This window comes from Staurois parvus, unplaced genomic scaffold (assembly GCF_062004578.1).
Source record: "Staurois parvus isolate SC_StPar_1 unplaced genomic scaffold, SC_StPar_1.0 ptg001051l, whole genome shotgun sequence".
Lineage (NCBI taxonomy): Eukaryota > Metazoa > Chordata > Amphibia > Anura > Ranidae > Staurois > Staurois parvus.
The window spans coordinates 1,124,591-1,142,838 of NW_028318847.1; the positions used below are offsets into that span (position 1 = coordinate 1,124,591).

Here is an 18,248-nt window from a genome sequence, read left to right on the forward strand (position 1 = left end):
AAGATCAAGCACAATGTCCACTAGGACCATGGGGTCCTGCAGCAGACTTTCATTACGTCTTCAAGGGGATCTCTTAGAGGAAGGAGTGTCGCACAGGGAGTACTGAAATGTGATGGGAGCATGAGCCAACCACATGATATTTCCTATGGAAATGGCCAGACATCTATTAGTTGGATCTTATGAAGAATTTGAGAGATGCGTTTGCAAGAGCTAGGGGGGGCAGATGATGAGCCTGAGGATGTATCAAAAGTAGGGATCAGTGGGACATTAAAATCTCCCCCTAGTGCTGGATGGCCTTCTGTGAATTCCAGCAATTTAATCGGAGTGCTACAGATAAAGAGGTCCTGTTGACTATTACATCGTTGCCAATGCCATCTGAACACAGCTATTCTTGCCCTGCAGAAAGATGAAGCTACCGTTCGGGTCCAAAAGAACATCCTGGCATGTCCAGGGACCATTTTTAGAAATCAAAATGGAAACTCCCTTGATTTGGCCTCTTGGTTAGTCCGTGGTAGGTAAAGGGGTAGAACCTGTTTCGGAGGACAGGGAGTTTACCATCCCGAAAGTAAGTATCCTGTATAAATCGGATATCGGAATAACAATATTTTAGCTCCCCAAGAAGCATATGCTGCTTTCCGGAGACATTAAGTCCCTTGGTGTTAATAGAAGTAATGCAAAGTGAGTTCATTCTTCACATTAAATGAATAGGGAGGGGGAGGAGAGGAACAAAAAGGGGGGGGGGGAGGGGTATAGGAGGCAGAGGAGAGAGGGAAGAAGGGAGTAGAAGAAATGAAGGGGGGTAAAGAAAAGGGAAGACAAATAGGCAGAGAAAGCTAGAAAGAGTGAGGTGAGAAAGCTGTTGGAAGCTGCTGTAAGGGAGCACCTTCCCATAAGTGCTATAATGGGAAGTCCCAATAGCACTCACTAGTGGGTCAAATGACCACATGAGCGCAGACCTACGAGGGGAAAAGGTTGGGTACAGCCAAGAAACATTCTCCCATTTCCCTCCTCCGGCTAGAAGAGACAAACAGATAAACGGCATCACATAACCAAATTGAACAAGCATAGCAACAGGCATAATATATATATAAACAATCCCTTTTTCCCCCTTTGTCGTTGCCTTGAAGGTGGAAAAAATGTCAACATGCCAGGTCTAGTTGTGGGGAGATATACAAGGTCGACCAATGTATGTATTCCCCGAGAAGACTGCCGCCCCAATACAGTGACATGCCAGGCGATCAAGCATTCCAAGCCGAAGTAAATGGTAGAGGGTTGCCCATTGCACCACCCACAAGGTCTCAAAGACTCTGCGGTAGACCCAGGCACGGGATCTGCGTATCACTGAGTGGCTCATCATAACTGAAGGCAACTTGTAGCCCCCTAGAGAAAGTCCTATATTTGCAAGAGAAAACAAACATATTAGTAGAAGCTGCACACGGCCCTCCACCTATAAACCTATAAAGAGGAAGGGAGAAAGTAGGGTACAGGGGAGATCCGAGTGCGCGTCAGAGTGTGTCCCTATAGAGACTGGGAGAGAACCCCCCCCCTCCACAGCAGGAATGCCATAATCAACCCCCACATGTCTAAAGAGAAATGAAACTCTCAAGATTGGGGAGTGTGCTACAAATACCAAACCCTATTAAAATACATTAGTCCTAGCAGGGCACGCAGGTGGTCCCCTCCATAGAGGGCATCGCCTGTAGGAGCCACAACCACCAACAAGCATTGAGGTAATAAACCCTCTACAGTCAAGGGGAGAAGTAGGCATGCCCCAGAAATTTCCATTATAACTAGGGGTGGGGGTACCTAAAAGTGAGTCAACCCTCCCTCATCAAGATCCTGTGGACTACCCACTCTGCGGAGGTAGATAAAGGCCAGAGTTGCTGACTTGATAGGCCCCGTCAGGGAACAAAACCCTCCCTGAGCATTAGCATTCCAGCTCAACACATCTTTACTCAGCCATGTCCAGACCACGCCCCCCATCAGAATATTTTTTAAAGAAACTGACCAAACTTATCACACACATACACTATACTGCCAAAAGTATTGGGACACCCCTCCAAGTCATTAGATTCATTTGTTCCAATCACCTCCATGGCCACAGGTGTATAAAATCGAGCACCTAGGCATACAGTTTGCTTCTACAAACATTTGTGAAAAAATGGGTCGCTCTCAGGCGTTCAATGAATTCAAGCGTCGTACAGTGATAGGTTGCCACCTGTGCAATAAGACCATCTGTGAAATTTCCTTGCTACTTAATATCCCACGGTCAACTGTTAGTGGTATTATAACAAAGTGGAAGCAACTTGGAACAGCAACTCAGCCACGAAGTGATAGGCCACGTAAAATGACAGACTGGGGTCAGTACATGCTGAAGTGTACAGTGTGCAGAAGACGCCAACTGTCTGCAGAGTCAATAGCTAAACACCTCCAAACTTTGTGTGGCCTTCAGATTAGCACAACAGTGGGCAGAGAGCTTCATGGAATGGGTTTCCATGGCCGAGCAGGTGCATCCAAGCCTTACATCACCAAGTACAATAAAAAGTGTCAGATGCCGTGGTGTAAAGCACACCACCACTAGACTCTAGAGCAGTGGAAACGTGTTCTCTGGAGTGGCGAATCATGCTTCTCTGTCTGGCAATCCAATGGACGTGTCTGGGTTTGGCTTTTGCCAGGAGAATGGTACTTGCCTGACTGCATTGTGCCAAGTATAAAGTTTGGTGGAGGGGGTATTGTGGTGTGGGGTTATTTTTCATGGGGTTGGGCTTGGCCCCTTAGTTCCAGTGAAGGAAACTCTTAAGGTGTCAGCATACCAAGACATTTTGGATAATTTCATGCTCCCAACTTTGTGGGAATATTTTGGGAATGGCCCCTTCCTGTTCCAACATGACTGCATACCAGTGCATAAAGAAAGGTCCATAAAGACATGGCTGAGCAAGTTTGGGATGGAGGAACATGACTGGCCTGCACAGAGTCCTGACCTCAAGCCAATAGAACACTTTTGGGATGAATTAGAGTGGAGACTGCGAGTCAGGCCTTCTCGTCCGACATCAGTGCCTGACCTCACAAATGCGTTTCTAGAAGGGTCAAACATTCCCATAGACACACTCCTAAACCTTGTGGAAGATCTTCCCAGAAGAGTTGAAGCTATTATAGCTGTAAAGGGTGGGCCAACTCAACATTGAACGCTACAGCCTAAGACTGGGATGCCATTAAAGTTCATGTGCGTGTAAAGGCAGGTGTCCCAATGCTTTTGGCAATATAGTGTATATGAACATGAAAAACAAAAGCTGTTCAAAAATAGCATCCTTGGTGGGAAACCAGGTTACCTACCTACATATCATGATTGGTATGAAATTGGCAAAGTTCAACAATAGATAAACAATAGATAAATGGTTGAGGTTGATCTGATTAACTTGTATTGTTGTTTTTGTAAACAAACACTTTTTTTTATTTTTTAGCAATTGCCCTTATAAGCAGTTTGTTACAAGTGCAAATCAGAAGAAGATTCAGTGTGGACAAGGCTCTTAGTCACCCATGGATGCAGGTAGGTATCCATGTCAACTACTATCGCATTTGTATAGGGTCAGCCCAGCAAAACTGTCTTTTCAGTTGTAGATAGTATTTTGGTTTCTTAAACTATTGTAGTCACTAGTAGCAAAATCACTGGACCTGAATTACCAGATGCCCCAACCCTTCACAGACATTTAAATAGGGAATATTTAAATTGTTGCTTTATGAAGATTGACTAAGGATGAGTGAGACTTTTTGGTGGGAGAAACAGCCAGGTTGTTTTTGTCTTCACATTCTTCTATGATAATAAGATAGTATGTGGTTGTTAATTCAACCCACAAGCACCCACAAATAACCAAAATATAAGGGTTAGATTGATCAAATATTCAGGTATGCAGATCTGCAATGTAGCCCACTGCATAGAAAATATATTAGACTCCGGACCTGATTCAGAAATCTGTGATACATGATACTGCATTCTGAAAGTGACATATTGAGTAATATTGCATGTGTTAATGTCACTTGCTTTATCAAAAAGGGGAAGTTTATAATTCCAAGTTTTTTCACTTGGTGAAGAAGTTAATTCTGTGTGTTAAAATGTTTAACTTTTCACCTGTCAAATTAATTGAAAAATCAACAGTACGCCAATAATACTGCAGAAACACCACTGGACTTAAAGATCGTTAAAAAAATTATGTTAAAAAATGGGAAATACCATTGTTTTTCTTAACCGCTTCCTGATACCACCTTCCACCCCTTTAAGGGGATCTAAATGGCGGGAGGCTGAAGTGGACATTCAAATCATGTCACAACTGTAATGTCTGGCTGTCACAGCGCTCACATCATTGGAAGCTTCTGATAGCCAGTATTCATTGGGAACTTTCCAGTTTCACTTTAGCTACTGTGCTGGGAACTTGCAGTGAACGTATTATCAGTACAGTAAACCGTACCCTATGGATGCATATATGCAGCCACTCAGTGTTAGGGCCCAACCCCGAGAGACCACATCCAGCAGTGGTCTCAAAACTGCGTCCTGGGGACTATATATGGCCCTTTGCTTGCTTTTATATGGCTCTTGGGGCACTATTTCATCCACTGATACCAACAACGGGGTAGAATTCCTCCCACTGGCATGAAACAACATTGTTTTTTCCTCACTGACGTATGGACCTTTTCTGCTACAAATGTCCACAGTCCAGCCCCCTAAAGTCTGAAAAGCAGTAAACTGGCCCTTTGTTTATAAAGTTTGGAGACCCCTGATATACAGTATATGCACACAGCTGGCATGAAGAGGTTAATTAGCTTAATACTTTAGGATAACCTTGTAGCAATTGTGCATACAAAGATGGACGCGGTCCTCTATCTTGCTAAGGATCCTCCATCTTGTATCTCTCTCTCTCTCCTAGACAAATCCCCCCCTCCCTCTCTGTTGAGTGACACATGGTCCCTGGATGCTGAGTTCAAAAAGGCATCAAGGCCCAGCTAGGGAGCTCATGGTTATACACCCCAATTAGCCTGGCCCCTGTATGTCTGTGAGACTCTTGCTGGAAAAGGATCGTAAAGCCATAAACCAAGCCCTTCACTGAGCTTCAAAGACATTCCAGATAAACCGTAAAACAGGCATATATTCAGACCGGTCACTTTAATACAAGTCGTCTGATATATTACACCCCCTAGCTGACATCTACAGGAGAACAGAAAATGATATCTCCTTACCTGTCCCAGCAGGTATGTCATATTTCATATCTAGACGTTCGGCAGGTTTTTCTGCTTATTAATCTACTCATGGATAGAATGTTACATGTATCCAGGGAAAGTTATTGCCCCGGTATCAACTTGGGAGGGATTTTGGGTTCTAGCTTGGGTCTCCGCCTGCAACACCCGCCCAAATGAGGCGATTGGTTCTCTGCTTCAGGGAGACACCCTGCTGAGTTCCTAGAAAAGCTAGTTGAGCTGAGTTGAGCTAAGTTGAAGAATTCTCCCTTTTAACATCGGAACCAACTTTGGGAGATAAAGGCCCTTTTGCTCAGGAAACTTGAACTGCTAAACTATGGCTGACGGCAAGTACTTTATCACTTTAAACTTCTTTCTGTTATCTCTTTGCTGTGTTATTGCTGTCTGTATATTTTTTATATATATATTGGCTACATCTTTTTCTGTAAATATTTTTATTGCACCCTTTTGACCTTTTAGTAATAAATCTTACTTTCTGAAATTGTTGAACTGTTTCTAAAGCTCTTTAATGCAAACTAAGAATCCCTGCCTCTGAAGAGCGCTACTGTGTGTGTTTTAAACTTCTGTATATCTCTGCCTGCGGTGACAGCGGTATACAGACGCTTAGGCAAACATCGTAGTGTTATTGCTGATATTGCCAAGTTTCCTCTTTCTCTGTACAAAAAGGAGGTGGTAGCAGTGTGACAGGTTAATTGCGTAATTAACCTGACTCCGTAACAATCGCTCCCAGGCTGCCGGTATACAGATTGTGGTCCATTAGCTGGAAAATCTTTGTGCAGGGTGCAGCTGGGCGTGGCATTGTTACGCACGTGACAGCGCGGTTTTAGATTGGCTACTCCTTCGGTCACGAGTTTGGTGAGAAGGGCTGGGGTCTGACGCCGCGATCGTCACAAACCTGTCACCATTGAAACAAATGTCTCAATGGCTGTAATAGTATCCTTTCATAATCTGACCTTTTTGTGGCTTGTTCTTTGCCAGAACTCACTGTTAACTGGCACAATGAAGGAGTGTTCAGTACATGGTATGTAGAAAGGTCCTCCCTTTCCATAGCTGAGGTCCCCCTGTGTTCTTGTTCCGCAGTTGTGAAGCTCTGAATAGAAACCCAACCCATAGAAGCTTGTTTGGCTGTACTTCTCCTGAGGATCACAGGAGTGCAGTTTGTTCTAGTCTCCTGTGACCACTGGGAGCCTGAGCCAGAGCTGTCAGCCGGGCAGAGCAAAAAGCGGTGACTGACAGTGCTCTCTGCTCAGGGCAGCAGGGAGAACTGAGCGATCAGTGGTGTCTGATCACTCAGTTCTCAGCCTTAGAAGTGGTGGGGGACAGATGTAGCATCTGATTGATGCTGCAATCCACCTAGGTAAGTATGATTGAAAAAAAAATCCCATTCTTCTCTTTTAATTAATAAAAATCCAGATATTATGTGCAAATTTAGAATCACCTTGTCCTATTTCCTGCAGGACTTTCAGACTTGGTTGGATCTCCGGGAATTAGAAACCAAAGTTGGCCAAAGATACATTACCCATGAGAGCGATGATGCACGTTGGCAGAGATTTGCTGAGGAATGTGGTATTGAATATCCACAGCACTTTGTCATGGGACCTCAGTTTGATGAAACCGAAGAAGAAGATGAAGAGTAAACTTTTCCTTTTAGCCATATGGGTGATCATGGCTACTCGGTTAAGCCAAAGCCATTATGCTGTAGGCCACTGTTAAATTATGCTACAACATGGTCTGTCTTAGGCTCAAGCCCACTGCCCAAATGATAAACAGTGAACCTTAAAGAATATGCCTGTGATATCTATGTAATAACAGAAAAGTGTTCGTGCAAATTGTCTATATTTTATATGTGTTTAATTGTTTGAATGTCAAATAGGAGTTGAACTGAAAGTCAAAAAGCTCAAGAGCCAGCGATATTTTTGCCTTGGGCAGTGTTTGCACATAGATGGTTACGTTGTGCCCCTTTAAGCAGAATCTTAGTACTGAATATAATGATGGTGCTGTGTGCTCCTGCTGCTCTGGGCTTTTCTGAAGCTTATGGATACTCTTGCTTGTTGCACAGATTTTAATCATGTACACTCAATGCTAAAGGGGCTCCCCAACTGACTCCCTGAATGAGAAAGAAGGGCTTGTGGTATGGGAACTTTGCAGCTGGGCCCCCTAGCCTATCTGAGCTGCTATATTCTTACAGTCTACTTTTATCTCCTTATGTTTGTATATTTTTTTCTTCATTTGGACCCAATGTTCATTTTTCATATGTATTCATATGAATGTGACCTGTATGTAACTTCTGTTTTGTTTAGGGATATATATATTTGTTTCTTATAAATAAGAAAATACATAATGTATATCTTTCACATACATGTGAGATCTGTGACTCTTTCAAAAGGCCTATACATTTTTGCACCAAAGAATATATTCTGATTTGTAGCAATTTCTGGTCCGCAAGGGTGGTAAAGAAGTTTGACAATCTGTGAATATTTTCTGCAATATCTAAATCAGTGTTTATAGTCAAGAGTTCATAATTTATTGTAAACCAGATTATTGTATTGGAATTTAATTATTTAGTACAGTGCATAAATGCAAAAAAAGTGGGTGTTCCCTTTTCACTAAAGACTTTTCTTATAGTTAAAACATAAATGTATAGAATTCAAGCAGAACGTGAGTCCAAAATATCAAAATTAAAATGTTTTTTAGGGCATCAATCTTTTGCTACTATTGTTTCCCGGTTCCTGGATGAAGGCATTGTCTTATTGAATCTTAGAAGATATATATGAAACAGTCCCTCTGGCCACTTAATGGAGCTTTTAGGCCCCTCTCCTTTTTTCTGTTTTTTTAAGCACATGTACACAGGAGGACCTTCTCTGAATTATCAATGGTCAACTATAGAAATAATTTGTCTATGTTTAAACTATTTCCTGTACTGTGCTGGGAGCTCGCAGTAAATGCATTCTCAGTACAGTAAACCGTACCCTGTGGACTCACATATGCAGCCACTTGGTGTTAGGGCCCAACCTCCAAAAGACCACTTACTGCAATGGTCTCCAAACTGTGGCCCGGAGACCAGATCTGGCCCTTTGCTTGCTTTTATCTTGCCCTTGGGGCACTATTTCATCCACTAATACCAACAATGGAGCATAATTCCTCCCACTGACACAAATGAAGCAGCAATGTTTTTTCCCTCTAACATTTGGACCTTTTCTGCTCCAAATGTCCACAGTCCAGCCCCCTAAAATCTGAAGGGCAGTAAACTGGCCCTTTGTTTAGAAAGTTTGGAGATCCCTAACATACAGTATATGCGTACAGCTGGTGTGAAGAGGTTTATTACTTTCCTACTTTAGAATAACCTGTCACCATTGAAACAAATGTCTCAATGGCTGTAATAGTATCCTTTCATATTCTGACCTTTTTGTGGCTTGTGCTTTGCCAGAACTCACTCCTCACTGTTAACTGGCACAATGAAGGCGTGTTCAGTACATGGTATGTAGAAAGGTCCTTCCTCCTCTGTGGAAAGCATTTCCATAGCTGAGGTCCCTCTGTGTTCTTATTCCACGGTTGTGAAGCTCTGAATAGAAACCCAACCCATAGAACTTGTTTGCCACTACTTCTCCTGTGGATCACAGGAGTGAAGTTTGTTTTAGATCCTGGTTCATTGTCTTATTGAATATTATGTGATATACAGTGGGGCAAAAAAGTATTTAGTCAGCCACCAATTGTGCAAGTTCTCCCACTTAAAAAGATGAGAGAGGCCTGTAATTGGCATCATAGGTAGACCTCAACTATGAGAGACAAAATGAGAAAAAAAAATCCAGACAATCACATTGGCTGATTTGGAAAGAATTTATTTGCAAATTTTGGTGGAAAATAAATATTTGGTCAATATCAAAAGTTCATCTCAATGCTTTGTTATATATCCTTTGTTGGCAATGACAGAGGTCAAACGTTTCCTGTAAGTCTTCACAAGGTTGGCACACACTGTTGCTGGTATGTTGGCCCATTCCTCCATGCAGATCTCCTCTAGAGCAGTGATGTTTTGGGGCTGTCGCTGGGCGACACGGACTTTCAACTCCCTCCAAAGGTTTTCTATGGGGTTGAGATATGGAGACTGGCTAGGCCACTCCAGGATCTTGAAATGCTTCTTACAAAGCCACTCCTTCGTTGCCCGGGCGGTATGTTTGGGATCATTGTCATGTTGGAAGACCCAGCCACGTTTCATCTTCAATGCCCTTGCTGATGGAAGGAGGTTTGCACTCAAAATCTCACGATACATGGCCCCATTCATTCTTTCCTGTACATGGATCAGTCGTCCTGGTCCCTTTGCGGAGAAACAGCCCCAAAGCATGATGTTGTCACCCCCATGCTTCACAGTAGGTATGGTGTTCTTTGGATGAAACTCTCCTCCAAACACGACGAGTTGTGTTTCTACCAAACAGTTCTATTTTGGTTTCATCTGACCATATGACATTCTCCCAATCCTCTTCTGGATCATCCAAATGCTCTCTAGCAAACTTCAGACGGGCCCGGACATGTACTGGCTTAAGCAGGGGGACATGTCTGGCACTGCAGGATCTGAGTCCCTGGCGGCATAGTGTGTTACTGATGGTAGCCTTTGTTACGTTGGTCCCAGCTTTCTGCAGGTCATTCACTAGGTCCCCCCGTGTGGTTCTGGGATTTTTGCTCACCGTTCTTGTGATCATTTTGACCCCATGGGGTGAGATCTTGCGTGGAGCCCCAGATCGAGGGAGATTATCAGTGGTCTTGTATGTCTTCCATTTTCTAATTATTGCTCCCACAGTTGATTTGTTCACACCAAGCTGCTTGCCTATTTCAGATTCAGTCTTCCCAGCCTGGTGCAGGTCTACAATTTTGTTTCTTGTGTCCTTCGACATGCTCTTTGGTCTTCACCATAGTGGAGTTTGGAGTGTGACTGTTTGAGGTTGTGGACAGGTGTCTTTTATACTGATAACAAGTTCAAACAAGTGCCATTGATACAGGTAATGAGTGCAGGACAGAGGAGCCTCTTAAAGAAGAAGGTACAGGTCTGTGAGAGCCAGAAATCTTGCTTGTTTGTAGGTGACCAAATACTTATTTTCCACCATAATTTGCAAATTAAATTCTTTCCAAATCAGCCAATGTGATTGTCTGGATCTTTTTTCTCATTTTGTCTCTCATAGTTGAGGTCTACCTATGATGCCAATTACAGGCCTCTCTCATTTTTTTTAAGTGGGAGAACTTGCACAATTGGTGGCTGACTAAATACTTTTTTGCCCCACTGTATATGAAAAAGAGTCCTTCTGGCCACCTAATGGAGCTTTTAGGCCCCTTCACTTTTTTCTGTTTTTTTTTTTATGCACATGTATATATGGTGACCTCAAGTGCTGTTCTCTGAATTATCAATAGTCAACTATGTGAAATAATTTGTCTATGTTTAAACTATTTCCTAGGTCTTTGCCGTTGGGTGCTGTACCTACCATTGTCTTCCTTACAGAAGGTATTGGTATCCAGTCGCCCCCCACATGGTCTCTAGTTTTCCCTTTGTTGTTAGGCCTTTTAAACATCATAAATGATATCTGCAAGTGGTATGTACACTGTGGGCTCTTACCTGCCTGTTGTTGGCCCTGGCGTCTGGTCACTTGTTTGTTTGTATGAATGCCCCATTTTTATACAATAAAAATATCGTGAAAGAAAAATTTAATTTACATGCAGTCATGACTGGGACACAGAATATCAGAAGGCACTGTACCTTATTGGTTCCTATCCAGTGCCCCAATAAAAATTTCATCCACACTTCAGCTAGTGATATATTATTACAGGGCTTCATAAATTTGTGCCTTATATATTTTTTCAGAAAATAAAAGACTATTCATTTAGGCTCAACAAAAACTGCTGCATACAAAGGATAGGCCTAGAATTCAGCTTTAAAAAGTGGACACCAACACTAGGACCTTGAAATATAACCAAACCTAGATTTTGGGTGAAAAACACCCCTGGCAAATTAAGAATCTAGGCCTATCCTTTGTATGCAACAGTTTTTGTTGAGCCTAAATGAATAGTCTTTTATTTTCTGAAAAAAGTAAACCTAGTAATGCTATGGAGCCCAAGTACAGAATGTAACAAGCTAAGGACTGATGACTCTCACACAAGCTTGATGCTGAAAGCCCTAATATCCATTGATGCTCTGCCATTTAACAGCTGAATGACAGCGAATGCATGGTAAATGAAACAAATTTTATATTAAAAATATATCCATGGGATTTCTTCATTTTTGCATGAATATTATTTCTCTGCAAAATTTTAACATGCAGGTTTAAGTGTATGTGAAAAGACGTCATCTCATCAACCTCCATATAAACAATCCTATACCCACAGTTGATCTAGAGATGAGCAAAAAAACAAAAAAGCATGATCCAATTAGCTCCAACGGGAAAAAATCAGATAGTCTCTGGATCAACTACGCCTAGTGTTATTACCTATAAACGTTAGTTTCCAGTTCGGTTTTGTACAAATGCATCCAGCTCTTTTTTAAAACGATCTACCAAGCTGGCCAAAACTAGAATCTATTCCACGTTTTCTCAGTGTTTGTTAAGAAGTCTTTCTGTATGCAGTAGCTAAATGTTTTTTCCCCTCTTGTCCTCTGTAATGACCTGAAAGTTAATAACTCAACAAATTCACTATATGGACCACTTATGTATGTATACATGGTGATTATATTACCCCTAATCGCCTCTTCTAAAGAGAGTATAATTTTAGTTCAACTAATCTTTCCTCATAGCCGAGCTCCTCTATGCCTCTTATCAGTTTGGTTGCCCTTCTTTGCACTCCAGTTCTCTGATATCCTTTTTTTGAACTGGTGCTCAAAATTGAACTGCATATTCCAGATGAGGTATTACTAATGATTGGTACAGGGACAAAATTAGGTTTTCTTCTGTCATATATACCTCTTTAAATACAAGAAAGTATTTTACTAGCTTTAGCAACTGCAACTTAGCATTGTATGATATTATTAAGCCTATAATCTACCAGAACACCCAGATCCTTCTCCGCCATTGACTTTCCCAGCTGTTCTAGAATGTATAATGCTTGCATGTTTTTATCCCTCACGTGTATAATGTTACATTTACCAACATTAAACCTTATTTGTAAGCTGGAGACATCCTGTAAGGATGTTATTCCACTACATTGCTTGGTGTCATCGGCAAACACTGAAATGGTACTTTCAATCCCAAACTCTGTATAATTTATAAATAGGTTAAAAAGCAAGGGTCCTATGACTGAACCACTGATAACCGTCAACCATTCAGAGTATGGATCATCAATCACTACTCTCTGAATACGGTTGTATCCCATTTTTGGGGGATTATGAGAAATGGCCCTCTCCAAACAGGATATTGCTCTAAACCTGAAGGTAAATATGTAAAGGTAAGTAAAGAACCAGAGCCTTCGCTAAGTGGAAGGGTTGGTTTGATAATAATGTTAATCCTATTGCAGTTAACAGGTTTACACATGTACACTGTATCACTGACCTAATTATCTGGTATAGTGCATGTAAGATAACTAGGAGATATATAGTGCTCAGCCCCAACCCAAAATTTGTCAGAAAGCCTTTACCTTTCTTTCAGAATCAACATTTGCTATGGGACACTATACTACAAAATACTCCCACAAATGCGGGACATTGATGCAAACACGATTTGTTAATTTGCACACACAAAAAAGTATTTTTCCTAACAAATTAATTCAAGACCATGCTGCAAAAATGAATACACCCCAAAGCTTAGGAGCAAAGCTAAATTTTAGACAAAAAAATCTAATAAGAATTCAACTACAAGTGAGTCTAATTATTTATTAAACAGTTGTCCAGCAAACAGTTGTTCATTGGTCTGCCATATTTTGAAGGTCTAAGATATAATACCTGATTTTAAGACAGTTTTTTTTTTGCACTGATTCTGAAAATCATGCTCACTTTACCCAATCAGATCAAGTTTTTGAGAGCACATACCAGATATTGCTATATTGTGATGTTTTTTTTTGTTTATTCACAGAAGATTTACAAAATGTTCTTAAAATATACCAAAAAAAGTGCGCATGCACGGCTGCCGGGATCAGATGTCCCGGCGATAGCTCCGCACACCTCTGGCGCCGATAACATATAAGGGCACTGTGCTTTCCCAGCTCCTGGGACCCCCCCCACCCAGATCTTGCTCAGACCTTGGGCCCCTAAATCATGCCGGGGAAGAGCCGCGGAGGCTCCCATATGATGCTCCATGCGGGGTCAGGGAGGTCCAAGATGGCGCCCGGATCGACGCACGCGGCTCCTGTCACCTTTTCTGCTCCCTGCTCAGCAGCACCTCTCCCCCAGAGGGGGAAATCGGGCACCTCCTCCTTCACTGGACTAGAGGGAACTGCGGCAGCTTCGCCTCCTAGGGTGAGTGACCCCCTGCGGCCTCCCAGGTTGCCTTCCAGCCCTATACTACCAGAGTCTCAGGCTTCGGCCTGTTCCTTGGGCCACGACTCCCCTGCCTCCTCGCCACTGAGCAGCGAAATCGCTGCTATTTTTTCTAGCCAGAATTGTGGCCCAGAGCCCATAGATGACAGCCCAGCTCCCTCGCCAACAGTTCCTCCAGACCCACCACAATACTCAGGTGATGCAACCTTGATAGCTCGGTTCGCAGATTTACTGCAACGCGAACTGGATAGAGCTACCTCAAAATTGGCGGCTGACCTTAAACAGGATTTTCAGGATTTGGGCCAACGCCTGGACAGTATAGAGTCTAAAGTTGATGCGAAAGTCCATAGCCTATCCCAAAATTCCAAGATGATTATCGACCTTCAAGATCGCTTGGGGGAAGCTTATTCAAAAATTGATGATTTGGAGAATCGGGCTAGGCGATACAATTTCCGCATTCGAGGACTCCCTGAGTCAATAAGAGCTCACTGTCAAGGTCCTACCTTTTCCCAGAGGTTATGCTGCTCCATGTGCTGGCATCCATCTTAGGTTTCTGCAAAGCATGGTGGGTGCCTTTTATGCTTTCAGGCCTCTGCGGTCCATCCCCCAGAGGGGCGTGGTTGATTACATTTAAGCCTGTTGTCTGCACTTGCTCTTTGCATTTGTGTCCTGTATGATTGTGTTGCAACAAGTTCTTGTTCTACTCTTGTGGCTCTCCTGGAAACCGACTCAGCTTTGACTAAGACTATTCTCAGCCTTATCCCTTTATCTGACCTCCCGTTGCTGAACCCGGCTCGTGACCTGTGTATTCTTGCCTACCGTCCAGTACTGTCTGTCCTGCTGTTATCGACCCGGCCTGTCCGAATACGCTAACATTTCCCATCTGGTTCCCACCAGCTATACGCCATTGGCGGCGGCCATTACTGCAGCTGGGGTTACTCGGGGGCCAGGACCTGGTCCCTGGCTGCGTCAAGTCCATCCCCACCATCAGGGGCCCTGGTGAAAGGCAGCCTGGGGCTTAGACTCCACGCCCTGAGGGACTCCGGTCTGTGGGTGGGGATCTAGGGGTTACACTATATCTGTTTATTGTTATTGTTATTTTTATCTGCACTAAATTTTCGATATATTGCTGATGGGTTACTGTTCCTGTCAGTGCCGGAGAGTGTCTATGCATTCTCTTTGACTGGAAGACTCTTCCCTGAGTTCATTTCTCTGGGTAGATCCATTCCACTACAGGGCTATTGCTCTGTTCTTCCTGGTACACAATTTGATCCTATACTATATTATTTTGTGTACTACTACTGGGTTACTCGACATGAGGATTTTTGTGTTCCACATGTCTTCTCTTTTCTCTTTTTTTTCTCTCCATCTTTTCTCTCTTTATTTTTTTTTTTCCTTTTTTGTCTTCCCCCAGGGCCAGCTGGCAACATCTATGGACTCCTCGGAATATTTCCATTCTTCGGAAATGGATGGTTCCTACCCTACATAGCTCCTTAACTATTGGTTATGTCTTCCCTACGGTCTAATAGAGGAGCTATTCGTCTTCTATCTCACAACATTCAGGGGCTCAATTCCCCCTCCAAACGCATAAAGGCCTTTAATTCATACCACTCATTTGGGGTGGACATAGTTGCCCTGCAGGAGATGCATTTTCCCCCCTCCTTCTCTCCACGATATGTTCATAAAAATTACCCCGTCTGTTTTTTTGCTATTGCTACAGAGAAAAAACGGGGGGGGGGGGGGTGGCCCTTTGCTTTTCTCGCCGTTTGTCCTTTACCGAATCTAAAATTATCCGGAACAGGGAGGGGCGGTATCTTCTGGTGAAAGGCCACTTGGGAGGAAACCTACTCACCTTTCTAATCTACTACACTCCAAATACCAATCAGGTGGAATTTTTTCAATCCTTATTAAGCTCTTTGGCCAAGGAATTCGAGGGTGATGTTATTCTGGCCGATGACTCCAATTTGGCATTGGAGCAGATTCTGGATCGTTCCCAAACCGCCACGCTTCAGCCCCCTTCTAGACAGAGCCGTAAGTTGGCCCAACTATTGTATCATTATGACTTTACTGATGCTCGGAGAGATGCTAACCCTACTTCTCGAGACTACTCCCATTATTCCAGGGCTCATAATTGTTATTCACTCCCCAGACGCATCACTGCTAAAATTCTCTCCACGCCTTGGTCTGACCATGACCCAATTTCCATAACTGTCATCCTGGACACTTGGTAAGACAGCTTTTCACTGGCGTCTTAATGATTCTATTTTGGGTAACCCCTCTCATTGTCGGGAAATCTCACATTTACAAGCATACTTTGAACTGAACTTTGAAGCAGAGGACACGAACCCGGTGATTAATTGGGCAGCCCATAAGGCCTCGGTCAGGGGGTGTATTATTCAACTCTCCTCTTGAATTAAAAAAGCCTGAAATGACCTACTTACCACCAAAACTCAATCATACACTGACTTGGTTGCTCAACATAAGCACAATCCAAGTCCAGACTTGCTACTTAAACTTGACCAGGCCCGACTGGAACTTAATTTATGTCTTACTAAGACTGCTGACAAACCGCTTCGTTGGTCTAACCATAAATTTTTTACTTGGAGGGACAGACCTGGCACTTTATTAGCACGCAAGCTGAGTCCCAGACATTCCCAGATGGCTCTCCCTAAACTCAGATTGGATAATGGAACACTATCTCAAGACCCTAGTAAAGATCCTCCACAAATTTCATTCTTCTTACACTAAACTTTATAGCTCGCCTCAGGGGGATGCCTCTTCGTCTCTCGACACCTTTTTGAGTTCTGTTTCGCTTCCCCCCCTCCAGGAGGCTCATAGAGAACTGATGGAACAGCCTATCTCGTGCAAAGAAATCGGGAGTGCTATGAAATCTCTTGCCCCTCATAAGGCCCCAGGACCGGATGATCTTCCCCATAACTATTATAAATTTTTCCCTGATATCCTGATTCCCCATATGGCCCTTTATTTTAATTATTTACGGGACGGGGGGGCTGGTACTCCCAGATGAAAATAAGGCATTCATTAGTGTCATCCCCAAACCTCTTAAGGACGCCTCTATGGTTTCTAATTATCGACCTATCTCCTTAATTAATTGCGATTTAAAGATTCTTACTAAAATCCTGGCCCTACGCCTCCACCAGTCAGGATTCATAAGCGGTCGACAAACGTCGGACCAAATTCGTCGAACTCTAGCCCTACTGTCAGCTGTGGAGTCCAATTGGGACAAATCCTCACAGAGGGAAATCCTATTAGTATCACTAGATATTCAGAAAGCATTTGACAGTCTTTCTTGGGATTACTTGTTTCGGATGTTTGGGTTTGGCCCTTATTTTACGATGCTATTACAGGCACTATATTCCAATCCGTCCGCTCAAGTTTCCATTCGTGGATATAAATCAGCCTCGTTTTCGATAGAACGAGGAACTAGACAGGGATGTCCTCTTTCTCCATTACTGTTTGCTTTGGCAATGGAACCACTTGCGATTGCTATCCGCTCTGATCCCACCATCTCGGGCATCCGCTGTGGTCAACGGGATCATAAATGTGCCTTATTCGCTGATGATGTCTTTACCTGGTTTCCTCCACCTGTTTCATAGTTTCTCTGAGGCCTCTGGTCTTACGCTTAACTCTTCTAAAACGGTTGCCTTAAATATCTCGTTACCCAACTCGGAGTTTCATCACCTCCAGGACAATTTTGACTTCCAGTGGGCCCCTAGTTCTCTCCCCTATTTGGGGGTTCACCTCACGAAATCTATCTCGACGTTATATAAGACCAATTATTTCCCACTTTTCAAACGACTCAAATCGGACTTACTAGACTGGCAGGATCTTCCACTTTCCTGGTTTGGTAGAATTAATTCTATTAAAATTACCTTTTTACCTCGACTGTTGTACTATTTCCGGACGTTACCAATCATGGTCCCCAAACGGGAACTGCTACTACTACTACAAGCAGCAGTCTCTAGATTTGTTTGGAGGGGAAAACGCCCTAGGATTAACAAGTCTACCTTATTCTCCCTAAAGAGGAATGGCGGTTTGGGACTTACCAATCTTTTGGCCTACTTTCAGGCGGCTCAAACAGCACAGTTATCTTGCACTACAGCCAGGGGGTACATCCCCCAGTGGGTTGGGATTGAGGCTTTATCATGCCATCTGTATGCTATTGGTACTCTCATGTGGCTTCCCAGTCGATTGTGTCCTCCTGTTTTGTGTCCTACTCTATCCTATTCGTTAACGGTGTGGGATAGATGGCAAGCTCGCAAACCTTTCTTCTCCCCGCATACCCCATTGGCTCCAGAATTTTGTAATCCTGGGTTTGTTCCGGGTTTATCTCCATCGGTGTTCCAATGGTGGATGAATAAGGGTTTGCTAGGTATCGGAGACTATCTAGATGTGTTTCGCCCTCAGTCTCTTCAACATTTTTTGACAAAGTATAAAATGCCTCCCGGGGAAATATTTTGCTATTACCAACTTAGCTCTTTTATCACTAGCAAACTTAGATTACTCTCAGAACCTTGCGCACTTACTCCCCTCGAGG

General features: G+C 43.1%; 1 protein-coding gene across 2 annotated transcripts in view; it reads left to right on the forward strand.

The window, feature by feature from the left end:
* The window catches only part of LOC149440811 (serine/threonine-protein kinase D1-like), a 154,967-nt gene extending 147,018 nt beyond the window's left edge, over nucleotides 1-7,949 (forward strand). For both annotated transcript variants that reach the window (XM_089658033.1, XM_089658032.1), the window contains exons 18-19: nucleotides 3,462-3,547; nucleotides 6,705-7,949. In XM_089658033.1, the coding sequence (XP_089514159.1) occupies nucleotides 3,462-3,547; nucleotides 6,705-6,884 (266 nt within the window). In that variant the 3' untranslated portion in view covers nucleotides 6,885-7,949. The remainder of the gene's footprint in view (nucleotides 1-3,461; nucleotides 3,548-6,704) is intronic.
* The last annotated feature ends 10,299 nt before the right edge of the window (nucleotides 7,950-18,248 follow it).